General features: G+C 37.1%; 1 protein-coding gene across 3 annotated transcripts in view; it reads right to left on the reverse strand.

Annotated features, from left to right (window-relative positions):
* LOC131158099 (CRM-domain containing factor CFM3, chloroplastic/mitochondrial) overlaps window positions 1-14,835 on the reverse strand; it is a 34,399-nt gene extending 19,564 nt beyond the window's left edge. The window contains exons 1-8 of one of the 3 annotated variants that reach the window (XM_058112700.1): window positions 13,366-14,835; window positions 12,537-13,014; window positions 12,315-12,445; window positions 11,529-11,879; window positions 11,266-11,422; window positions 10,897-11,189; window positions 10,744-10,803; window positions 10,540-10,629 (exon numbers count right to left, since the gene is read on the reverse strand). In XM_058112700.1, the coding sequence (XP_057968683.1) occupies window positions 10,540-10,629; window positions 10,744-10,803; window positions 10,897-11,189; window positions 11,266-11,422; window positions 11,529-11,879; window positions 12,315-12,445; window positions 12,537-13,014; window positions 13,366-14,526 (2,721 nt within the window). In that variant the 5' untranslated portion in view covers window positions 14,527-14,835. Of the gene's footprint in view, window positions 1-10,373; window positions 10,630-10,743; window positions 10,804-10,896; window positions 11,190-11,265; window positions 11,423-11,528; window positions 11,880-12,314; window positions 12,446-12,536; window positions 13,015-13,365 lie in introns of those variants that run through there. The other 2 variants (XM_058112701.1, XM_058112699.1) reach the window with 2 other exon arrangements.
* Window positions 14,836-26,761: the final 11,926 nt, after the last annotated feature.

Here is a 26,761-nt window from a genome sequence, read left to right on the forward strand (position 1 = left end):
GTTCAAATTGAGCTTTGATTGAAAAGCCTGCTCCAAGGGCTGGCCTGACGATCTTTTAATTTTTTCCTTATGTGATTCTAAAGAACCACAAAGGTCAAATATGGTCATAATTGAGAGGTCTTTTGATTCTTCAATTGCGGCAGCTGCATGATCAAATTTTGGTGGTAAACTTCTGAGAATTTTTTCAACGATCTTTTTTTCTTCCATCCGATCACCATAAGCTTTGATTTGGTTGACTATTTCAGCAACCTTGGAGAAAAAATCTTTGATGCTTTCAGAATCTTTCATTACCAAGCAGTCAAAGTTCTTCCACAGAGATTGTAGTCGGATCGAGACTACTTTAGCCTTTTAAAAGCCAAAGATGCAGGGATGGAAGATTTTGCTGATCCCCTGATGAAGATAACTCAAAGTAAGAGCATTATTTTTTATTCTTTATTTTTTCTTTGTTCTGGCCATATCTCTGAGATGAGGTTGCTGTGCTTGTGTTTGTAGAGGATAAATCATAATTTGCTAAAGTTGAATCATCATACCCTTCTTCAATAATCTCCCATAAGTCTCGTGCAATGAAGAAAATTTTCATTTGATCAGCCTAGTACCCATAATTTTCTCCTTCAAAGATGGGTACTTGGTTTTGAGAATAATTGAACATAGTTCCAGCAGAGGAAGAGGTGCTGGATGACATGGCTCTTATACCAAAATTTGTTGGAACAGAAGAATAGAAAAACAGAAAAAACAGAGAACAAAAATACAGAAAAATGCCTCTTTAATTTACTGACTTGATGAAGAAATTACATTTATAAAAAGCTACAATGCTGCAGCACTTTTTGCTGGCTTTTTGAGATTCTTTTCTATTTTTTCATTACTTGAAATGACTAGGATAAGGCCACTATTTATAGGGCCAAGTACATGGGGAATAGATGGGAAATTTTAATATTCTAGGAACTTAAAAACTCATTAAATAAACCTAGAAACAAGGCAAAGAATATGACAATTTCCTAGACTAAATAACTCACTCCTATGCTATTAATGGATGACAGTTGTATTCCACTTTGAAAAACTGAACAGAACTTTGAATAAGAATCACACTGGCTGCAATTTGCTGACTGAGTAATTTTATTACTAAATGTTCGTTACGTAACGCCGTTACGTAAAGGTTTTTTAGGTTACCGATACCGTTACACACCGCGAAATCGGTGGGAAGAAAAATCACGGCCGTAGCGACCGTTATGGACCGCAACCATTACGTAAAGGCCGCTATGGCCGTTACGTAACCGCTACAGGGCTATTACACCAAAAAAATATTTTATTTTTTACTTTTTCTTATCACTTTTTCTCTCTCTCTTTCATATATCATTCTCAATATACCAAGTGGCAAGAGGGGGAAAAGATTATAATGAGGATGACAATGATACAAAATTTACAATTTCTTTAAATACTCACAATAGATGCATTAATTAACAATTTCAAAATATTAACTTGTTAGGGAAATTTTTTTTTTAATAATATTAGTAATGTGATATTTATGTTCTTTATTTTTCAACTTCAACTTTCTTTCTTTTCTAGCTATTTTATATTTATATTATTCGTATGTCTTATGTGTCTAATAGATTAATGGAGTGTATAATGTATTTTATTTTATTAATTCATTTAGCACACATAAGAATTTATCACAGATAAGAACAATGAGAAGTACAAATACTCTTACACACGTAATTTTCTATCAATGATGTGTAAACTTGTTGCCCTTACCAAATAACTTAGTTACTCAAACTAAAGGGTCCAAAATACACTAAAACCCTTTCTAAGGTTGGCTAAAAGCTTAAAACATGCAAGTACGCTAATATGCACAAGGTTGTGTGTGCTCCAAAAAAATTCACGGCCGTTACACCCGCTTCCCGTTATGTAACATCCGCTACTCCTGCTTCCCGTTACACCCGTTACCGTTACGTTATGCTACCCGCTACCGTGATTTAAAACCATGATCTCAACCAAGTCGCAACTCTTTGGCTTTACCTATGTCATATATATTGGCCTTCCTTTTGGGTGGGTTTTTTTTGGGGTTGGGGGAGGAGAGGGGACTCCTTTGTCAAACTCTTTTTGGTATCTAGCAATAATTGAGAGAGTGACGAGGAGATTAGAGGGTTGGAAAAGGGCTTACCTTTTGTCAGGGGTAGGATCACCCTAATTAGTGCTTCCCTTTTTAGTATATTCCTAGTAGGGCGACTGGGACCCCAGAGAAAACCATAAGAGATTTCTTGTGGTTTGAGTTTGGGGAAGATAAAGAGGGATTATTAGTTGGGAAGTGGCTAGGAGAACTAAACAAAAGGGGAGATTGGGGTTTGGCAATGTGGTTTCTAGAAACATCTCTTTAATTGAAGGTTATTGAAGTTTTCCTTAGAGTCCAACTCCTTACGGCATCAAGTTGTTAAGAGCAAGTATGAAGTTTATTGAAATGGGTTGGATAGTAAAGGGAATGGTAATGTTACCATGAGAGCCCTAGAAGTTTTATTCCGACATATCTTGTCTCTCTTTCACCTTTGAGTGGGCAATGGTGATAGAATTCGGTTTTGAGCGGATACTTGGGTGGGTAAGACACAGTTGGAGCTGTTAGTGCTGCGTTTGTTTATACTATCTTCTTTCATAATGCACTAGTTTTAGCTTTCTATTAGGGCAAAAGACACTACCTCCCTTGAGGTTTGGCAAAAAGACAAAGACAACCCCTAATGTTTTAAAAATCTCATCGACCTCCCCAGAGGTCTCAAAAATCCCACAAATCTCCTCAAGCATTTGATTTTTGTGACACTTACACCCCTCAAAACACTTGCCTTTTTACAAAATACAAGAGGGAGGTTTGTGTCTTCTTGGCAAACCTAAAGGGAGGTTAATCTTAGGGGAGGTACCTAAAATTTTCGAAAACTCATGAGAGATCAGTGTCTTTTGTCCTTTCTATTATTTAGAGGGGGGCTCTTTTTCTTGGGATTTCCATTTCTTTAGAAGTCTCAATGAAAGAGAAATCAATGGGTTTAATTCTTTATTGGGTGTGTTGATTCTTTTTCTCCTACTTCGAGGGGCGATGCAAGGATTTGGGTTAGGGATTCTTTGGGGTCTTTCTCTTCACAATCTTTTCTTATTCATCTTACAATTTCTTCAAACCCCGGCCCTTTCCCTTTAAACAAAGCTGTTTGGAAAGAAAAAGTTCCTCTCAAAATCTAGCCATTCATCAAGACTCTTGTACTCAACAAGATTAATATGAATGACCTACTACAAATAAGGAGACAAGAATAATGACTTAATATAGATAAAGATACAAGACTATTGATGTTTGTTCTCAATAGATAAAGCTATCAGTCCAAAATCCAGATGTTTGTATGATGTGCAGTGAGGCAAACAAGACTAGTGATCATCTTTTCCTTCATTGCCAGGTGGCAAGTAATCAATGGAACACTTCATTTGCTTGTTTCGGTGAGGATTGGGTGGCTTCACAAAATGTACATGATTTTTTTTATGGTGAATTTTTGGGGTTTTGTGAAAAGCAAAAGAGGGGGACTTTTTGCAATTGCGCAATATTTGCTATTTTGTGGATTCTTTGGCTTGAAATGGATGCAAGAACTTTTAAAGATCAGAAGACTTCTCCAATTTTTTCTTTGGGCAAAAGTTCCATTTTTGCTTCTTTTAGGGCCTATTTGGGTTTTTTGGGGGCCCGTCGCTGTCGGATCTTCCAAGGGATTAGAGAGCAGCACAGATGTAATTTGTTTTTTCTTTTAATGGAGAATGTTTTATCCTCCTTCTTTAGTAATTGTTTTTTTATTAATGAAAATGCTTAGTTATCTTAAAAAAATTTGTTACTGAAGGAGTGATGTAGTTGCTTGATAAAATTTAATGAATTAAAGCACACCCATCAGATGTATAACTAAATCTTAGAATGAAGATTTCTCCCCTTATTCAATTAAGCTTTAAAAAAACTCTAATGTGTTTTTAATGACCCTTAATAATTGACAAAGGCTACATTTGGCACTTTTAAAGCTATGGTTAGGTTCTGCAATAGGCCATGTCAATGTTCTATTTTCAGTAAGATGGCTGTTTGATTTACCATAAATGGCCTCAAGAAACTTTGTTTTGTTTTGTTCCGTTTGGTTTTTGTTCAGGTCAGATTAGCTCCCAAGGGTTTAATTTTTGGATGTTAACAGCACTGAATACAACAAGAAATAAAAGTTTGATTATGTCATATCAATGCATTATCAATATGTCATTTGATGTGCATGAATTATTTTTTTTAATTTTTTTCTATAGATGTGTTGAAGTCTTCTTTCTTTTTTTTTTTTTTTTTTTTTTGGATGCCAAAATTTTGGGTCTCTTCAACCTTCTAACAAGTTTTATTCTATTTATATTCATAAGAAAGCAATTGCTCCACTCTATCAGGTTGTTTTCTTAATCCGCAAGCCTATACATTTTATGCAGAGTTGCTGAGTAAAAATAAAAAATCAGAATTGCTTAATTTGTATCACTTTTTAATGCTGTTATGGTAATGGAATTATCTATTTTGGATGATGTTTTTATAATTCACATCCAATAATTATTGAAGAAAAGGCATGGCAATCCACTTAGATAAGATTAAAGAGCCCATTATCTAAGTTTATGTGATGGAATAATTAATTTATGTTGCTAAAAAAATATTAAAATTAGACCATTTACCCTCCAAATTCAAGGTTATCAAATAGAATGGAGTGCTTAATGTGATCTAACATTAAAGTATCAACCATTTTAATTCTTTTAATAGTATCTCTTTGCCATTGACATTTGGTGTAACATTTTTACTTGATTTGTGCAGGTATGCCAATGATCTGCATGTATACCTCGATCAATTTAATGTGGCTCCAACCATTAGGCTATAATGGTACAATGGTTATCTGCTGAGGTTCAAATTCCCTCTTTTAATTAAACAAGTGCAATGTTGCATTTCAGTCACAAGAAATAAAACCTAGACCTGATTGCTGTGGCCATGGCCAAGAATTCAAAGTGATTTTTAATTTTTTGTTCACTAAGACAAGGTTAGTTTATCAAAAATGCACAATAAGAGGGTAGCCGTGAAAATATTCTTCTATTCTTTGCTTGGATTGTGCTCATTTGCATCTTCATTTAGATGTTGCACTACAATATTACTTATGAAATACAGGCATGGCTATCGATTAAAATTTTTAGATTTTGTTGGGGTTAAGAAGCATTATTGCAGTAGGAAAATCCGAAGTGTGAGTTCATAATTTCCTGGGGTCACATATAAATGGACCAGGATTTTGGTTTTTAGAATTTATATAAGGAAAAAGGATTTTGGAAATTATGGGGTGAACTAATGCAATACTTGGCAATGTCTTTAGCTTCTCTTTTTTTTTTTTTTTTTTCAATGGACTAGAATAAAATGTAACAAAAGAAGTCTGTCAAAAACATTGGAGAACAAGGAAAGGAAAAAGGAGGGTTATGTTTTGGATTCTTAAGAGTTTGGTTATGGTATTAAAAATGGAATCTAAGGATGGCTATAGTTTTAGAACTCTTACCCAAGTCTTTCTGGGAGTTCAATTTAGAATAAACCAATGGATTCTTACCATCAAAAGAGTGAAAGATCTGCACAAATCTAACAATCAGTTGTAAGTGCGTGCATATACAAATTTTGCATATTGAATAGGCCACACTTTTAATTGGTCCTATCGAACATTAAAGATCCTACCTAAATGTGGAAAAAGCTTTCAAAAATTTCCAACTTGAGAAAGCAAAAAGACTTTATAGCAACCAAACAAGATCATAATTGAGCCAAACAAAAATGGGATTAGCAATGGCTTCTAATTTTGACACAAAATAACCCAAATATATAAAACCACCATGGAACTAGATATTCTTGAATATGGAAAAGTCATTTTTCAAATTTCTCAAATCCAAGGATGCTAGAATCACACAACCATCCTACCAATAATAAAACATTGACATGTAGGCCTACATGGAACCTAGAGATAGCTTTAGAAGTGCCAAATGTAGCCTTGAAGCCTGCAAATGTTTGCTAATTATATGATGTGAGCGAGAGAATAATGCATAATGTTTTTTTGTGGATATTGATATTATTTTTATTTAGTTTCTTAAGGATCAGGTATTGCAAAGCTAGTAGTGGTGATTGGGATTTCTTAGATGGAATGAAGTTGTTGTGTGTGTGTGTGTGTGTGTGTGTGTGTGTGTGTGTGTGTGTGGTGGGGGGGGGGGGGCGCAGACGCAACAAAATACACAGAAGCGGCGTACTTGGTGGCAATTAATTATTCTCATTATTTCCGGGAGAGTGGCATCACAGCTATTAATATGCCTATTGAGCATGCCAGGGAGTTGCCTTTGGAGGTAGGGTGTACTGAGTTGGAGTGGCCATTTTCCTATTTAGCAGTTCCTTTGTGGGGTAACCCTAGATCTATTAGCTTTTGGGACCTGGTTGTCGAGAGAGTGTCTGTGTTTAGATGATTGGAAGGGTGTTCTTTTTTCTTTAGGAGGCAGGATCACCCTAATTCAGGCCTGTCTTTCTAGCATCCCATTGTATTTCCTTTCTATTTCAAACTTCTTGCGGAAGTTGCTAGCAAGATTGAGAGAATTATGAGGGATTTTCTCTGGTTGGGGTAGGGGGCAAGTAGGGATCATTTGGTGAGATGGGAGTTGGTTTGTAGGCCTAAATGGGAGCGTGGTTTGGGTCTTGGAAATTTGGTGTCTTAAAACACAACTCTCTTGGCCAAGTGGTTTTGGCAGTTCCCGTTAGAGGATTCTTCCTTGTGGCATAAAGTTGTAAAAAGCAAGTTTGGACTTGATGAGAATGGGTGGGATACTAATATGGGTTCTAAATGTTCTTCAGAAAGTACATAGAAAGCTATTTCCCAAATTTATCCTCTCCATACTAATTTTTCATTGAGTAGGGATTGTAATATCCATTTTTGGAAACACTTTTGGTTGGGGAATGTTGTTCCGTCCACCTCTTTTCCTCACCTCTTTTGCCTGTGCTCAAAGCATAATGAACCCATTTCTTCTTTTATTGTTGATCAAGGTGGTCATTTACCTTCTTGGGATTTTCACGTTAGGAGATCCTTGAATGATAGGGAAATGGAAGAATTATCCTCTTTGCTAGTCTTGTCAAATAAATGTCAGGTAACTTCAGAAGCTGATAGTCGATCCTGGTCCTTGGATCCCTCAGGATTTTATTCATGCAAATCATATTGTGAGTTCTTGACTAGCTCAGATTTTTCCTTTCCACTCTATAAAACAATTTGGAAGGCTGACGTCCCCCCTAAAATCATTTTTTTTTTCCTCTGGTTGATTGTGCTTTTAATAGGATCAACACTAATAATTTGCTGCTTTATGAGGCCTTTAAAGGCTCTCTCTCTCCAGATATGCGTGTTCTTTGTTTTAATTGCTCAAAATCTACTCCACATCTTTTCTTGCATCATGATTTTGCATGGAGGAAATTTTGAGGAAAGTTGGGTTTGTGGGTTTGTCCAGAGACTGTGCAACAGTTTTTGTATATCTCTTTTGTTGGTTTAGGTAGTAAAAAGGAAGGAACAGTGTTATGGACATGTGCTGCATTTGCAGTATTTTGAGGTCAGTAGAAGGAACATAATGCACGCATATTCTCAAGGAAGAATGTATCGCTTTTATTGGTATGGGAGCAAATTCATTATTTGACTTCTCTTTGGCGTGTGGGTAATGGAAACTTCAAGCGGATAGACATGCTTTTCAGATATTCAGCACGATTGCCATTCTTTGTTGACTAATTAAGGCATGTTGATTTCCTTGTATTTTTTGTGTCTTTTGGTTCTTTTTTTGTTTTTTCTGGGGTTTCCAAGAGTTTGATAAGGAGATGTTTCTTCTCCTAATTCTATATTCTTAATCTATCAATGAATTTCTTTTGCTATTAAAAAAATATATATTTTGTGGATATTGATGTTATTTTTATTTAGTTTCTGTAAGCATCAGGTATTGCTAAGCTGTTAATGATGATTGCAGTGAACAACAAGGATAAATTAGGAGGGATTTCTAAGATGGAAAGAAATTATGTGGGGAGCAGATGCAGTGAAACATGTAAAAGCAATATACTTGGTGGCAATTAACTATTACCATTGCTTTGCTTGTATTTGCTTTTCATTTAAGTCTGTTGCAAAAAATTGAAGAAAAGATGCAATTTCTTTGTTTATGAAAAATTTGTAATTTGTGCATGGACATGTTCTTGAATTATATTGAAATTGACCATTGGAATCTCAGTTAGAACTTGGAAGTTGGAATGGAATGAGATGAATTCAAAACTTTTTTGAGGGATTCTCTGTGTATGCCTTCGGATATGAGTTTTGCAGGTTTATAGAAATTTGGAAAGTCTAGAAAACAGATAAGATGCTACCAAAATTTTGGTAGCTCCATGCATGTGGTGTAAAATGAGGGTTGAATTTTAAGTGCTCTTTAACAAAACGTTATTTAATATTTATTTGCTTATTTCTTGAAATTTGAATTTGAGTATTGAAATATTGGTCGGGAGTTGGTATTGAGTGATGAATTTTGAATTTGAAAATAGACGGTTCATTAAAATGTGAAATGTGAAGGTAAAAAAAGGAGGCACTGTCAAGATTTCAGCATGATTAGAGTTGCACATGTTAATAGCGTGGGTTGGCACGAATAAGAATCAACTGAATGGTCATTTTAGTTAACTGTCCCACTATCGAATTATCTTGTTTTAAGATCTTACATTTTATTCATAATCTCATGCATCATATGAGCACTCATGCTGTGTTTGTTGGCAATGTAATGACACACTTTTTTAATTATTCATTTAGAAATGAGTTAGTCTAACTCAATTAAGTAGATGGATCTTGATTAGGGCTGCAAATGAACCAAGCCACTTGTGAGCGGCTTGGGAGCTTGGCTCAGTAAGAGCTCATTTGGGCTTATTTATAATATAAATGAATGATTCTCAAGTCCAATTTTTAAGCTAGTTTAATAAACAAGCCAAGCTTGAACATAGATAGGCTTTACTCATTTCGGCTTGTGAGCAACTCGGTTAGGCTCAATAATAAGCTTGAATTAAAACCATTAGGCACAGTCATTCAAACATTTAGTAAGCTTAAATTAATTAGGGTGGGCTTCTTCAAATAAGTTGTGAACTTATTTAAACCATTTTCTAAACAAGGAGATGAAATTCATTTATAAACATGGATGAGGAGTATTTCCTTCTTTCCCAGACAACATAGGACAAGGGAGAAGAGGGATCTGATTTCTTCAGAAGGCAGCAGTTTGGTGCAGCCATAGAGTACTGTGTGAGACTCGTGCTCATGTCCACAAACAAGCTCGAAGTCTCCAGCGACATCAAGTCCCTCACCGGCAAAACACGTCGCTCCAACAATCTTGTTCCATCTTCCAACATTGGATACATCTCGCAGATACAACACCAGAGAGTTTGCCGGCCGAAACCCCTCAGTGCACTTACGCAACAGCAACATGCTCATGTCACCAAAGAAACTCACTCAGTCACTCCTTTTCTCAAGAGAATTTGGACCCAAAATCCAAGAATTTTTTCAAGAAAATATCCCCAATCTGAACTTGAATTACAATGCTTCCAGTCTATGCAGTTCACTTTAGTTATGATTTTGGAGTTATTGTTTGGATTTTGGTATTATTGTTTGGATCTACTGCGATGAACTTCTACTGGGCATTAGAGTTCTAGGAAAGTCAAGTCTCAACACAGGATCGACCAAGGATATGGTGATCCTCATCTCCAATTGGCGATGGCGTATCGAACTATGCTACAAAGCTCATGGAGGTACTATTTTTGTGTATATATATTTGGACTTTGTCCCCATTTGGTTGTTGAGAAATTTGTAAACAATCGAAAGAAGAAGAGGAGAATAAACGAAAGAAATGAATTCCCTTGCATTTGTCCCACATCAGCTTCATCCAAACTTTGAGAGCCCATCCCTCCTTATAAAAGACCACCTTGCCCTGTTAAATGACCTCGTTAAAGGGCAGCAACTTTGGGCTTTATCTACTTTAGTAAAACCCACTTGCTCTTGGGAAGTTGAAATGAGCCGAACCCAAGCTTGGGCCCGAGCTTGTATTTAATTTTTGAGCCGAGCTTGAGCCTAAATTTTTGAGCTCGCTATGATCCGATTCCAAGCCCGAGCCCGAGCCTGAGCCTGAGCCTGAGCCTGAGCAAAGCTTTTAGTCTATTGAGCGAGCCTGAACACATTGAAGGTCACCTTGGCTCGTTTGCAGCTCTAGAATTGATGCAAAATGATGGAATAAAAAAAATTATTATTATGTTTATAACTAATATTTCTATTTTTAAATTGTAAATTCTTTAATAAAAATAATCACAATAAGAAGAAGTTACAGAAATTATGCATTGAAAAAATATCACGTGCATGACACAAGTCTCTACTAGTATATATATATAGCATAACACAAGTCTCTACTAGTGTGTGTGTGTGTGTGCGTGTGTGTGAGAGAGAGAGAGAGAGAGAGAAAAATTAAAACATCACCTACATCAACAGTGTCATCATCAGAAGAAGAAGCATCATTCATTCTTGAATAAAAGGTTTTTTCATCAATCTCTTTGACAGTTGCCATTTCTTCCTGAAAACCAGCCAAAAAAGATAGAAAATATTTGAGGAAATGTTAGTTTTCCACTAAGATATCCATGTTATAATCACAATTATTAAGTCATAACTGCCAAGAAAGATATCATACAAGGTCAGACTTCAGTAAGTCAATTCTTTCCTGCAAGTCCAAGATATGATGCTTCAATGCCTGTAAAAATTAAATATAAACTTGGTAAATCATCTATATCAAACCAGATTATTGATATTATTTGAGATATACAAGATTTTATCATAATATTACCTCACGTCTCTGGAGTTCAACTGACTGAGCAAATGCCTGTCTTTTTGTTAATAGATTCTTAGGCCTCAATGCAAGAGGACGTTGATAATTCTTCCCCCGATAGATAATAATAACATAACCTTTGATAGTCTTATCTAAAGAAACTAGCACTCCACCACTCTCTGCCTCAAGAGAAATAGCAATATGCTTAACTTGTGCGAAATTTTTTCTCTTGACTAGTATCTTGACCACTTCCCGGAACTTCCAGTGCAGGTGCATATTTTCTACAACCCCATCATAAACTCCTCGCCTCCCTAAAACAGATACAGTACACCTATTTAACAATTCCACTTAGAACCATCAAGCCACGACTAAAGCAGCAGTGCTTACCCAGAGGCAAATAGGGTTTCATACTCAACCCAATTTTGCGAAATAAAAATCTCTCCTCATCAGTAATCATTTCCAGATCTGTCGGGAGCTCTGCTGGTTCTAGACACTCCTGCACTTTTGCTAAAGCCTTTTCCGCCTTTCTGATCTTCCTCTTTGCCTGACCATCAAGTGTAAATATTTATTTAATCGGAATATCTGAGAAAGTTTATATGTTCCAAAATCATCAGTGTACAAGTCAAATTTAATGCATTTGCCTAACTTACTAAATCAAGCTTCTTCTCCATATATCTGACAAGTGAAGCATGTCTAGCCAAAGAGGAATCTCTCCTCATTTTCTCTATTTCTTCGCTGCTCAGCTGGTTTCCCCAGCGAGATGCAGCAGCCATAGTTTCAGCAAAGGTGCCAGCTACTAAAAGGCCCTTGGTGTTTTTGGAATTTGATTCAGACAAAGCTGAGGCCTTCTTCCGTGCTAGCTCTTCCTCATCTTGTAGGAGATCAGTTAGTTTCTGCCTCTCTTTCAATGTCTCTGTAATAGCAGGTGGCAAAAAGTCATTGCCCCTATAAAAGACAATATAATCTTTGTTTCTAGAGAGTAGCGTCCCCCCTGTCAATTTCTGCAATAATGAGACAAAGTGATCATAAGCAAGAAAATGCATTCATACCCAAGATGTCACATAAACAGCTAATCATGAAAAAGGCAGCTAGAACACAGAGCACTGGATGACCATCACCACAAATAGAAATAAAATAATTGTACGAGTGTACGAATCCCTGGCAATGAAAATACTTAAGCAACAAGCATCATTAGGAACACAAGTCAACAAGCTAAGCAAATTAAGGGACATGACGCAGACTTAAACCAAAAGCACCACAACGCATCCCCCTCTCCACCCCCCCACACCAACCAAAAAATAGTCAAATGGGCAACTGTATCTGTAACCTGCCATAGTGAAGTAACTATTTCAGGCTTTCAACCACCATACCTGATTTTCAGTTTCTATTAGAACAGTATTACTATAAGAAGAGGGTGAGTTTGTAATATCTCTCACCTTGATTTCTTCTGCCATCCTCTCATTACAAGTATTCAGCACACCGCGTTTGATGGCTATCTTCGCAATGGCACTTTTTTCCCATAACTTAACCATAGCCACAGCCAGACCTTGGAGTTCTTTGTTCCTTCCTATGACATTTGAGTGAAAAGGAAGCCTCATAGAGCAGATGATATTGTGAAGTAAACACAATCATTTAGTGTATATATATATCCAACATACCCAGGGCAAAATGTGGAGGCATTCTTCTTGCAAGCCTACGATAGCGTGTCATCTGCTTGTTTCCTACACAATGTCTCACCCTGTAAGGGAGAAGTCTAAATGGTGGTTTATATCCAGGAACCATATAAGGAAGCAAATCCGCATCAATAGGCACTGGGTCACGACCAGACCAATCTTTAAACCTTGGACCCAAATCATCTAGCAATTGATTGAACTCAACTATATCCACAAGTTCTTCAGGTGGTTGCTTTGTATATCCCACAAAAGCAGAGACGGGTGATTCTTTGGCACTGACGAAGTCTTCCACTCCTGTCCTCCAATTAGCATCACTCTCCAAATCTCTTGAAGGTTGTGAAATATCCATGTAAGCTTGACTTTGTTTTGCATATTGTTTTACACAATGAAGCTCATAGGACATTCCCCTGTACAGCACCACTGAACTGCCAGATCTCCATATAACCAAACCTCCAGTTCTGCGCTGATAGAGTTCAACATATAATTCAAGTAAAGAAGCTTGCATAATCAACTAGGTAAATAACCAATAGAATAAGATGGACAGAAATGGATAATAAAGAAAAAGAAAAAGAAAAAATCATAGAATATAACAAATAACAAAGTGAGAAACTAATTCCATGATTAATAGTATTCAAAATCAAAGTTCAGAATCCACCTTTGATTATTTCAGCCATCCTCCAATTCACTTAAAATGCATGTAACTATATTAAGTCATCTGAAGCTTCCTAGTCATAGAAATGTTCAAATTTAAATACATAAAACATGGTCTGATTTTGTGTAATTCTTTTCAATGAAATAATGTAGAAACACCGACCTCTAAATTCTCATGGATCCTTTTCATGTTAACGGCAGAAGGCCCTTCAAATTTCAGTTTCACCACTTCATCCACCTTCCACTTCTCATGTATAGAATCCACCAATGCTTGTGTAATGCCAGCGGATCCAACCTTTGTTCTCTCTAACATTCTCAAAGAAACATTTCTAAGCCTCTGCAGTTCGTGGTCAGGGATTGTACTCTCAGCTAACTTCGTATTGCTCCTCTTCCCCCGAACCTCTCCCCTTGACTCCAAAACTGTCCCCTTCAACTGTAGATCAACCAAACCAATGTCACGATCAAATATATCAGTCAAATTAACCCCATTAGCATCCCCAAAATCTGAAGTCTGCTTGTTTTCCAAGAACCCAACTGGGGTGGTACCAATTTTAATATCTTTCTTAACTTCATCATTATAATCAAGTACCCTTTTAATGCCGCTACTATCAGCCAAAGAAACATCACTAACAACACTAAAATCTGACCTCGGCTTGCTTGTGTATAATCCAATTGGGGTTGTGTCATCTTTAATTTCTGTCTTAACTTTATCATTATAATCATACTCCCTATCGTTGTTGTCAGATTCCACCAAAAAACCACCAGTACCCCTGCCTTGTTCGTGGCCATTTTGCGGAATTTTAATTTCAGAATCAAACTGGGGTTTTTGGGTTTTACCTCCATGATCCCAAGGAGCTCTAACTGGACGATTCGCAAGGGTAAAACTCATCGGCTCAGCCGATGACGAGTTCCCGTGACCTTCAGACTCGAAGACGAGAACCCCAGAAGACTGATTGCATTCAACTTCTTCCTGTTCTACCTTCTCTTGCAGTTTTTCCATCTGCCACGGAAATTTATCTCTCGGAGATACGATTTTACGAGACCATTTGTCTCGAATTTGCTCGGAGAAGCTTGGTCTGGGCTTTCTCTTCTTCCTTGTGAACTCGTGGACTACCTTGGCTGGTTCGGTTTGTAGAGCTTCGACTTGGGTCGCGTGACAACAACGACAGGGTTTAATTTTGAGAGTTCTGAAAGAGTTCGAACAGTTGGTTCGGCGCTGAAGAACCAGAAAGCGCAGAGAATGGGAAGAGAAGTTGACAAATGAAGAAGAAGAAGTAGAAGGAGGAGAAGCGAGAAGATTCAAGGGGAGTGTAGAGAGCTCCATCCAAATGATAAGACGTGCATGTGCGAAAACACAAAATTATGGAGTGGCACTCACCGTAGCCTGAGAGGGCTCTAATAATCCCTGATATTGAAGTGGTGATGAAGAAACCATGTTTGCGAATTCAACCGTGCTCGTGTTCTTCCTGAAGGCATCGCAATTAACAATGCTTGTGCTGAAAACTGGATGACACAGAATTCTTCTGCAGCAGATATGGCCTCTGTTGTTCTCTCTAAGGTCGCGTTGGTTCAGAATTATCCCTCAGTTTGTTTACGCAATTAAATTGAAGTTGGAAACAAATCGGAATAGAATAAGTATAAATGAAATTTATCTTTGTAATATAATTACTGGAAGTGGGATAGAAGGAGTTTTTTCCCATTTTATTATTAAAAATATATAAAATATTAAATAATACTTTGATTGGGAAAAAATTTCCTAAAGTAATGCTTACGTAATCTCGCAGCTTGATGCTGCGAGATTTAAAGTTATCGACCGCTGGAAACACGACGTGTGGCAAGGGGAATAGCCAATGGGAAGTTAACATGTGGCGCATAAAGGAAGAAAATCTCGCAGCTTGGAGCTGCGAGATTTAAACAGGACTAGATGCTGCCGACAAGGATGGTGAGCGACGACGGCGGCAAGGGGTGTTGGCGACGGTGGCGGCGAGGACTAGTTCTGCTTCAAGAGGTGTTGCAGGGAGGCTGGGCGAGTGGAGCAGAGAGCGGCAGCGGCAGCGGCGGCTACTGTTGCTGCGAGTTGCCGAGAGGTTGAGGCTGGGCTCGACGATGAGGTGGCCGAAGAGGGTGAGGTTGAAGTTGCCGGGGACGGAGAAGACGTCGTTGACGCCGATTTCGACGAGGTGGCGGCCGAGGGTGGCATCGGAGGATGCAACGACGGAGGTTGAGGCCGGGCTCGGCGATGAGGTGGCCGAAGAGGGTGAGGTTGAAGTTGCCGGGGACGGAGAAGACGTCGTTGACGCCGATTTCGACGAGGTGGCGGCCGAGGGTGGCATCAGAGGACGCAACGATGGAGGGCGACGGAGGACGCAACGACCGACGGTGGGATTGCAGGCGTCCAGCGCGCAGATCTTCACGGCTCACCCTAAATCTCGCAGCTCCGAGCTGCGAGATTTGCATCCTGCCACATGTCAGCCCTCCAGTGGCTACTTTCTTTAAATCTCGCAGCTTAGAGCTGCGAGATTTGGTCTTCTACTTGCCACACGTCATCTTCTTAGTGACCATCAATTTAAATCTCGCAGCATCAAGTTGCGAGATTACGTAAGCATTAGTTTGGGAATTTTTTTCCCATTCAGAGTATTATTTAATATTTTATTTATCGATAATAATAAAATGGGAAAAAACTCGGGATAGAAGCCGATTGACGGAATGAAATCTAGAACGTAATTTTTTTGGTAATATATTGTATTTAGTTAATAATATAAAATGGTGGCAAGAATTTAGTTTCAATTTTTTTTCAATATTTTTTTTTTTATTACATAGGAACTTTAACCACCAAGAAGTCCTTTGGACCCCTAATGCGGCACCAAACCTACGGATCAGCGTCCTCCCCTTAGGTCTCACTAATCAAGCAAAGTACGGAATGCGGACACGACTTCCGTGCATCAGTTGGATGTTCGGCTAACTCGACTCCCAGGACACATCTTCATTATCATCTACGGTTCCCGCTGGCTCACAGAAAACTCTTACCATCCACGGTCCCCGCTGGCTCACAGAGTCCGGAATGCGGACACGGCTTCCATGCATTAGTTTTATTATTTTTTTATTATTTCTATTATTAAATTTTATTTTTATACTAATTATTATTCTTAAAATAATTAATATTATTTTGTCATTGTCATGAAAGATGCAGAAAAATAACTAGAAAAATAAATAAATAGAGATGCGATAAAAATTTTATGTGGTTTGGATATGCCTACTCCACGGACGGTTGGGACCAAAGTTTCACTATTTTGGAAGAATTACAATATGATATAGATCTGACCTTATACAAAAATATCTCTCCCACGTTCTTTTATATCTCTCCTCTTCGTCTCCTTTTTATCTTCTCTGCCTTCTTTCTTATTTCCCTACTTTCTCTTCTTTTCTTTTCGCACCCCTTCTCCATCATCTATTCATCCTTATATAGTCATGGGAGGAGTAGTTGATGATAAGGTTTCTTATATTTAATGGGGCAGGTGGATGATGATGGGTGAGTGAGGGAGACTTTAATGAGCTGGAGGAGAAAAAGGAGACATGCGAATGGGAGCAGGTAAGATGGATGCATAGAGAGAGACAGTCACTAACAAATATTCATAACAAATAATGGATATGGAGAACATCAAGAGACGAGTGCATGGAGGGGGACAATCACTAACAATTATTCGTAACACTCCCCCTTGACTGTCACTCATATATTAACTTCTTTTGTTAAGATCTTTAAGATGCATCATTCCGATAAGATGAACCAATTTCTTGAATGTTGTATTAGGTAGAGCTTTGGTGAATAAATATTTCAGATTATCACTTGATTGGATATATTGAACATCTATATTACCATTATTTTGAAGTTCATGGGTATAGAAGAATTTTGGAGGGATAAGTTTCGTTCTGTCACCTTTTATGTATCTTCCTCTCAGTTGAGATATACATGCAACATTGTCTTCATATAAAAATTCTTGGAATATCCTTGATGATTGAAGACCACAATTTGCTTGGATATGAGAAATCATTTATTTGAGCCACGAACATTCTCTATTAGCTCCATGGATAGTTAGTATTTCAGAATGATTGAAGGATGTTGTTATAATCGCCTGTTTTACTCTCGAGTAGCATTAAATATGCTTAATTCCATTCCAGTATTGTTGTGTAGGAGCAGAGCTATATATTACTAGTAGATTTACATCAAATGCAATGTTGGGTCTTGTATAATTGACTAGATACATCAAAGAGCCGATAGTACTTAAATATGGTACTTCAAAACTAAGTAATTCCCCCCCCCTCTCATTTTGAGGTCGAAATAGAACCTTCTTAACATCAAGTGATCGCACCATCATTGGATATCCCAAAGGATGAACTTTGTCCATATAAAATTGTCTTAATACCTTTTTCGGTATATTTAAATTGATGAATAAGAATTCCACCATTTACATGTTTAACCTATAGGCCAAGACAATATTTTGTCTTTCCTAAATCTTTCATCTCAATTTCCACCATTAAATAATTAGCAGCTTTAGTGAGCTCTTCATGAGTCTCAACTAAATTCAAATCATCAATATAAATAACAATTATAAGAAATCCAGATTCTGATCTTTTAATAAAAATGCATAGACAAATTGGATCATTTATGAAACCTTCCTTCACAAGGTACTCACATAATCGATTGTACCACATACGTCCAGATTGCTTTAATCCATATAAAGAACGTTGGAGTTTAATTGAATATTAATTTATGGGTTTTGCTTCAGGAAATTTAAATCTTTCATGGATTTTCATATAAATTTCATTATCCAATTATCCATATAGGTATATTGTTACTACGTCCATAAGACTCATGCTCATTCATTTAGCGAGTCTAGCCCAATTAAGAATTTGAAAGTGATTCCATCCATTACGAGAGAATATGTATCCTCATAATAAATTTTGGGTTTATGCGAGAAACCTTGTGTCAAAAGTCTTGTTTTATATCAAGTAATTTCATTATTTTCATTTCGCTTGCGCAAAAATACTCATTTGTATCCAACGGGTTGGACATCTTTTGGTGTCTAGACTATAGGTCCAAAAACTTCTCTTTTTTTGATAGAGAGTTTAATTATAATGTAATAGTCTTTTTCTATTATGACCAATCACTTCTATATCAACATTAATTAACAAATTTAGGTTCAAAATCCTCATTACTTCTGGTAATGTCATCATTACTTCTGGTAATGTCAGTAGCTACTACATATGCAAATGTGCTATTGACAACAACTTTATTTATATCTCACATTTATCATATGTAATGAATTAATATCTTATTATTATTTCCAGGTATATGTCCCTTTTCAAGGGATGTCTCTTTAGGATATTCCTCTTCAGAAGGTTCCATAATAGGGATTTCATTTTCAAAAGAAACGGGTTTGTGAATGTCGAATGGATTATCCACCTCTGTAACCTCTTATTGAGCATTTACAGATTTCAATTTTCTCCTTTTAGGAGTTTTTGTAAGAAACCGAACCGTGATATATGAGTTTATTTTGTAAAAGAGGGGTAAAAGTGGAAATTGTACAGACTTCGTCGACGAAGCTAGTGAAAAACTCGTTGACGAAATTCAGAGGTTCGTCGACGAAAAAAAGCCAAGAGGCGAAAATTGGAAATATTAGGATTCGTCGATGAAATCTCCGATTCAACGACGAAATCCCTGACATTTCGTCGACGAAGGCACCACTTCGTCGACGAAATCCCCTCAGGTCAAAGGCCTATAAAGGGATATTTTGGAGTTGCTTAGCTCCTAAGTTTTGAAATTCTCTCTCTCTCTCTCTCTCTCTCTCTCTCTCTCTCTCTCTCTCTCTCTCTCTCTCTCTCTCTCTCTCTCTCTAAGATTCGAAGCTCTCTCTCTCTCCTCGATTGCTTTGCCGTTTGTTGCTGGAATCGTAAATCCAAGGTTACTACAAGGATCGGTGAAGGATTCTCTATGTTTCTAGTAGATCAGAATCTTATTTCGGAGGATTTCGGGTTTCGGGCTAAAATCGAGGTAAGACTCGGTTTTCATTTCTAATTCAGTATATGTGTAGTAGTATGGATTGTAAGCCTGTATTGTACTGTGGTTTGTAGTTTTCAGAGTCTCAGTTCGTAGTTTTGAGGATCGTAGAGTTCATAGTTGGATTTCGGGTTAAGGTAAGGAGATTCTGTTTATATCAGTCCATTTTCAAAATCAGGATCGGTAAGCCTGTAGGCTATGATCATTTATATGTTTTAACTACTTATTTGGGAAAATCTATCAGGTAAAAATGCGGGATTTTTGGGTTACAGTTTTTGGAAAAATTGGGGATTTCGGGTATCATCTCTACTTTGTTTGGAAAACCGTTCGTCTTATTTAAACTATATTAATGAGGTGACCGTAATCCATATTTGCATAAACTGTATACTTGAAATTGTAATGATATGATTTGCCGTAAACCAAATAAGTGTGGTATGTATGGTTGTATGAAATTGTTTTAGGTATATGTAAAATAGCTATGAGGCGGCTAATTACCGTACGCTGAAATGTATAGGAACGTGAGTTCCAAAATGATTCCAGGGATTTGTAAAACAGTCAGGTATCGGGTAGTTACCGTGGCGAAAGTAGCTGGCTCAATATCTGGGGTGTGAAATATCACTAGTATGTTCCGGCTGGTCACCGGTGGGTGTGATCTACACCGTATGTAGCAATGGATTCACAGTGGGTTTAGGTCGTCACAGCGTAGTTGTACATATGGCAATGTAATCGAGGTGAGACTAGGTGACCTTTTGTAGTTGCATATGTAGCAATGGATTCACTATTGAGCTTGAGTTGTAGATCTTCGTAGTTGCATATGTAGTAATGTAATCGCTATGAGACTAGGTGACCTTGTGTAGTTGCGTTTGAAGCAATGGATTCACTATTGGGCCTTGATCGTCGCAGCGTAGTTGCGTAGGTAGCAATGTAATCGTTGTGAGATGAGGTGACCTTGTGTAGTTGCGAAACTGGTGTGACGACACTGACCATATGTATGTATGTATGTATGTTTTGGATATCGTATAAACTAGAATGGTTTTTGTGAAAATACTAGAACTGTATGGATCTGTTTTTAAACTGTACGAATTGTTTCAACTGTATCGTATGTATAGTGTTATGAAGTATGTAAAATGATACTGGTATGCCACACACTGATATAGCATGTTTTCTCCCTTACTGAGAGGTGTCTTACCTCGAATATATACAAATGTTTTTCAAGCCCTTCAGGTAGCCGAAACTAGCATCCTAGCGTCCGGAAGCGAGGGGTGTTGTTTAGCTACTGCTAGTACTTGTTAGGTACGAGTTTTGGTATCCAGGTTGTCGGGATGGTTTTTGTAGACACCTGGGGTATGTTTTGTATATAGGAAGGTATATCCTAACTTGTATAGACTCTGGTATGATACTAGTTATGTATAAAAGACCGTATTCCGCTACGTATTTTGATGAGTATGGACGTATGTATGTATGTATATAGGGCATCCGTTCACCCCACGCGGTTGGACCCTCTTTGCATGTTGTATCATGTGTGTTTTAATTGATACAGAGACAGGTTAGGTTACTTAAATTCACACCTGGGACCCACCTATGGGTTCGGGGCGTGACAGTTTTATCTTTTGCACCTATTGGGCTTATAAGGTTTAAGATCTTATTTTGATGATAACAAACAAGAGAAACTTAAAATATTTGGTTGAGTAATGATATTTTAGGATTCAAGTATATTAATACAAGGATAATTACTCACAATAATCATTTACAGCTTATACGCCAAAGAATGATGATCAAACGAAGCTTAAAGAACATTAAAGCATGAATTCAAAGATGATGTCTATTAAAGCTTGAAGATCATGAGAGTGTGGATGTTAAAGAAAAACTTACTAAAAGCTTAAAGCTTGAAGACAAGAGAGCCAAAGAAAGACAAGCATAAAGACTCAAGCACTTAGAATGTCAAAGTCTTAAGAAATCTTTATGTAAGTACTTCATATTTTAAATATTTTATGGAAATATATTTGAAGCTTTTCTAAGGTTAAATATTGACTTAGAGACCCTATTTCAAAACTTGAAAAATGTTTGATAACAAATCAAAGCAAGAGAGCAAAAAGGATTTTAGAAAAGTAAAATGAAAATTTTGAAAGTGGTCTGCCCAGACGACTGAGGAGAATCCTTAGAAGTCTGAAGAAGTACCTCAGATAACTGAAGTTTTACTTCATACATCTGAAGAATTTCTTTAGAAGTCTGAAGATTTAATTCAGCAGACTGAAGATTTTATTTTTGAAACATAGAACGGGAAAAACACCTTCAGATGTCTGACCTTGTGTCCAGTTCAATTTTTCAAAGCATTAAGGAACTTCAGAAGACTGAACTCAAAAGTTCAGTCGTCTGAACATTGTTAACAATCAGAAATTTTAAATGTTTTAAATTTCAAATTAAGGTTGCTTGTGCCCCAAATTTTCTAAAAACTTGGAAGATACTCCAAGTAAACTTGGGCATCACGAAAACACTTTCAGAAGTCTATAAATACATGGTGTTACAAATCAAAACACACTAAGATCAAAAGAATTGAAAAATCTATTTTAGCTTAAAGCTATCTTGCTACTCTCTCTTGTTCACTCATTGCAAAATCTGATTTTTTAAATTTTTGAGTTGCTGATCCATCCTACTCTGAGTTCCTACTGCTTATATTCATTTAGAGAAGGAATTGGTGAATTTTATACTTGAGCTTCATCTTATTTCATCTTGATATTTAAATTCTGAAGTACATAGTGCGAATTTGTACTAATATGCTCTTTGAGAGAGTGTCCTTGTACCCAACGATTATCTTGTATTTTTGCAATGTTTTTTACGATTCCAGGTTATTGGATCATTGACCAAGTGTGGGGTATCGCTTGGAGAGGTGATTACTCTAACCTATTGAAGGAGTTCCCAAGCGTGGGGTATTGCTTTGAGAGGTGATTACTCTAGCCTATTGAAAGAGTGTGTAAGGTTTTGTTCCTCCTGAAAAGGAACATGTATAGTGGAATCCTTAGGTGGTTTGCCTAAGGAGAAGATGTAAACTGGGGATAAGTCGAACCTCGCAAAAACCTTGGTCTCCTTCTCTTTCCCTTACTTTCTTTATTTTTCAGCTTACCTATATGTTGCGTAGATGATTTAATTTCTTAATCATAAATACTACATAGTTTGGAAATTAAGTAAACTGAAGTTTAATTTATTTTTGGGATTACAGAAACCGAAAGGGAGTAATAATTTGTAGAAACCATAAGAGAGTACGTTAATTGGTTAACATCCAAAGACTCTTTAAGTAAAAGTTTATTTAAAGTCCAAGCTTTTGGAAAGAGTGTTGAAGTTTAAATTGTGCATCATATTAAGAAAGCAATTTCATTATCTATAGGGCTTGAATCAAATCCATTAATACAAGGATTGAATCAAATTCACATACACAGGGCTGCTAACAAAAAAATACTTTGAATTCTTGTAAAAGTTGAGAATTGCCATAGAGTTACATATTATATCTTGAGTTAGTATCTTTGGTTGGGGCGCCCCAATTTTTGTACCAATTTTTTTTCACAAACAATAATAAATAAATTACACATCATCGACAACATCCATAAATAATAAATAAATACTCACTCGTCCTTAATAACATTTATAAATCGGCCACGTCAACAACCCTACTACCATCCATACGACCCGACCCGTATTGGGTACCGGGTAAAAAGTGATTTTATTTATAAAACCTAACAGCGGAAGATAGTATAATCATATCATCTAGAATACAATATCCAAAGTACTAACATACATATTTACACAATACTATCTTATACCCCAAAACAATACAACCCTAGGGAATCACACCTCCCTAGTCCAAACTCACCCTGTATATCAAGGTTCCAGTTCCCTATGATCACGAAGCCCTATCACCTGGCCTATCCATGTTCCCTGAAAAATTTAGATAATTTGGGTGAGACACATCTCAGTAAGAAGGAATAAATTATTTACAGTGTGGCCATATGAGTTCAGTTATAACATGCTTTATTTTTCAAAACAACATTTCATTTGAGAAAATGCATTGATATTCACATTCAAATAATCATATAAATATACAACACAAACTTTTATAAGCTTTAAAACCATTTCTCAAGTTTATTCATTTCCAACACACATAATTACCCGTGAAGTTCTTGAGAATAGGGAAGATTGCCCGCCCATACAGGTAGCTTCCCTCTGCCCTAATACGTTGTACAGCTAGGAATGGCTACATTTGATACCTATTAGGGCACTCACCTTACTCAATAAGCTCTCAGGCAGAGAGTTTTACTTCGCCTCAATTATTTATTTTATAAAACACACACTCTTTCATTTCTCATAATCATTTCCCATTTTAACTCATTACATATCTATGTATACATAAATTCACATTTATGTACTTTACATAATGCATTAGATCACATAATTCTCATTCTCAACATATTCACGATTTCCATACTGAGCATACCTCCCCAACGGCATCAGTAGGAATCTCTCACACACACACAATCTCCATACTGAGCATACCTCCCCAACGGCATCAGTAGGAACTTCACACACACACACACAATCTCCATATTGAGCATACCTCAACTACGACATCAGTAGGGACTTCACATACACATATAGTCTCCATACCGAGCATACCTCCTCAATGGCATCAGTAGGGACTTCACACACACACACACACACACACACACACACACACAGAGTCTCCATACTAAGCATACCTCCCCAACAACATTAGTAGGGACTTCACATACACACATAGTCTCCATACTGAGCATACCTCCCTAACGACATCAGTAGGGACTTCACACACAATTTTCATACTGAGCATACCTCCCCAACAACATCAATAGGAACTTCACACACAATGTCCATACTGAGCATACCTCCCCAACGACATTAGTAGAAACTTCATAACACAATTTCCATACTGAGCATACCTCCCCAACGGCATCAGTAGGAACTTCACAACACAATTTCCATACTGAGCATACCTCCCCAACGGCATCAGTAGGAACTTTATACACACAATCTCCCTATTGAGCATACCTCCCCAACGGCATCAGTAGGAAAGGAATACCACCCACCCGCAATTATTGTGTGGTATTGACATATCATCAATCATATTTCAGTATATCTCAATTTAGTTCATTATATATATTCTCATCATTTTCTGTGCACTTTCATTATCTCATAATAATATATATCATATTTCATGTATTTCCACATTTCTCAAAATACTCATATCAGTAATTTGTACAAACTCATTTTTCTTGTAAATAATTTCAACTCACGTATAAATATCACATCAATCATTCTCATTCACTATTTTCTCAGAAAATACACATCATTAAGTTTCACATTTTTCAACATACCTCGTATGTCACACAGTTTTCATCTATTATTCATAAAATATTAATTACACATTCCAAAATAACACAATTTAAAATTACTCTAATGCCACACAATTTCTCTGATATTTATATCATAATAATTTTTAGACAAAATATCATATACTCATTTTCACGTATTAATTAAAATAGTAATTCTAAAAAACACTGCTATAATTTATTCCCCTTACCTAACTTACTGAGAGTCTCGTTAATACCTCAACTCCTACGCCCTTGGCGCTCGAAATTCAACTCCTGCAATTTACATTTTTCCTAAATTAATTAATCTATTTCTCCAAAATAATACCCATCTAACCTTCCATATGCTCCATATACCCAAAATTATCATTTATACTAACATTTACCCCCACTTAATTTTCTGAATTTTGCCTGCGGGTCCCAAAATTACACCCGCGGCGGTGCTCACCCAGGCCCTAAATTTCAGAAATCCTACTTTAACCCCAAATGCTCAATATTTTAGCATTTCTAAATTAATACTAATTAATTAAAAATAAGGCCTTTAATAACACTCGTACCCCAAATTTGGGGTTTTGCCTACGACGATCTCACGAGAATTCCGTCTCGCTAGACTTGTAGAGAATCATCCCTAAATTCTCGTGGTGGTGTCCGTTCGTCGATTGGACTTATATTTTGCAAGAAATTAAAGAAAAAGGGAAAATTGGCTTACCCTAGGAGATATGTCTATGACGCTCCTACCACTGATCCGCTCAAATAGAAATGAGGGCAGCGGAGAATGGAGTCCAGCGGTATCTTCCAATTTTTGATCGGGCGAAAATTCGTCATGAAATCGAGGAAAGAGGGAGAGAGAATAAGAGGAGAGAGAGAGAGAGAGAGAGAGAGAGAGAGAGAGAGAGAGAGTTTAGAGAGAACTTGTGAGGGGGGGGTGCGCAGAGACTTCCTGCAAAGGAAGAAACAAAATTCTTTCCTTCCTTCAAGAATGATCCCGAAGGAAGTTATAATAATAATAATAATAATAATAAATTTAATTAATAATAATATATTTTATTAATAAAAATAAAATAAATTTTAATTATTATTTTTTTCTTTTTTTTAATCCGATTAATTAATTAATTAATTAATTAATTTTTTTTGTGGGAATCACCCCACTAAACTTACATAGTCTCTTTTTAGGGTTATTACATTCTCCCCTCCTTATAAAAATTTCATCATCGAAATTTGCTATTCATCAGTTTTTCATCCTTAAAGAGAAACACCTCAATTTTATTAATTACCCTCACTTATGGGGAAGGAACACCGTGGTCTCCTGCGTTAAATTCCAATTCTCGTTGGTGAGTATTTGCAGAACTTCTCTGCTGGCTCTATGCTGTTTGGATCCTGTCTCTGATGAGTCTGACTTTATCCTGAGTCTGTTGTATCAACTCTGACCCCAATATCTGTCTCTCCCTGATCTCATCCCAGTACAATGGGGATCGGCACCTCCTTCCATACAACACCTCATACGGTGCCATCCCAATGCTGGCCTAATAGCTGTTGTTAAACGCAAACTCAACCAATGGCAAATATTGCATCCAACGACCTCCAAAGTCCAGCACACATGCTCGCAGCATGTCCTCCAAAATCTGTATCATCCTCTCCAGTAGAGTCGGCTGCAAAACTAAGTCAGCAATGAATGCCTGGTGATCGCCCTCTACCGGCTCCACACTAAGCCTCTCTAGATCCATTTGGATCGAATGCTGAATCTCCATTGCAGACACAGATGAACCCACTGATTTTCGACTCAAAGCATCAGCGACCACATTAGCCTTTCTTGGGTGGTAGCTGATAGTGCAATCGTAATCCTTTATTAGTTGCAACCATCTCCTTTGCCTTAAATTTAATTCCTTCCACGTGAAAAAATATTTTAAACTCTTATGGTCAGTAAATATCTCACACCTACCCCCGTATAAATAGTGCCTCCAAATCTTCAACGCATAAACCATCGCTGCCAATTCCAGATCATGGGTAATGCAGTTCCTCTCATATTCTTTCAACTGTTGTGAGGCATAGGCTATCATTTTCCCTCGCTGCATCAACACACATCCGAGCCCTTTATGGGACGCATCACT

This window comes from Malania oleifera, chromosome 6 (assembly GCF_029873635.1).
Source record: "Malania oleifera isolate guangnan ecotype guangnan chromosome 6, ASM2987363v1, whole genome shotgun sequence".
NCBI lineage: Eukaryota > Viridiplantae > Streptophyta > Magnoliopsida > Santalales > Ximeniaceae > Malania > Malania oleifera.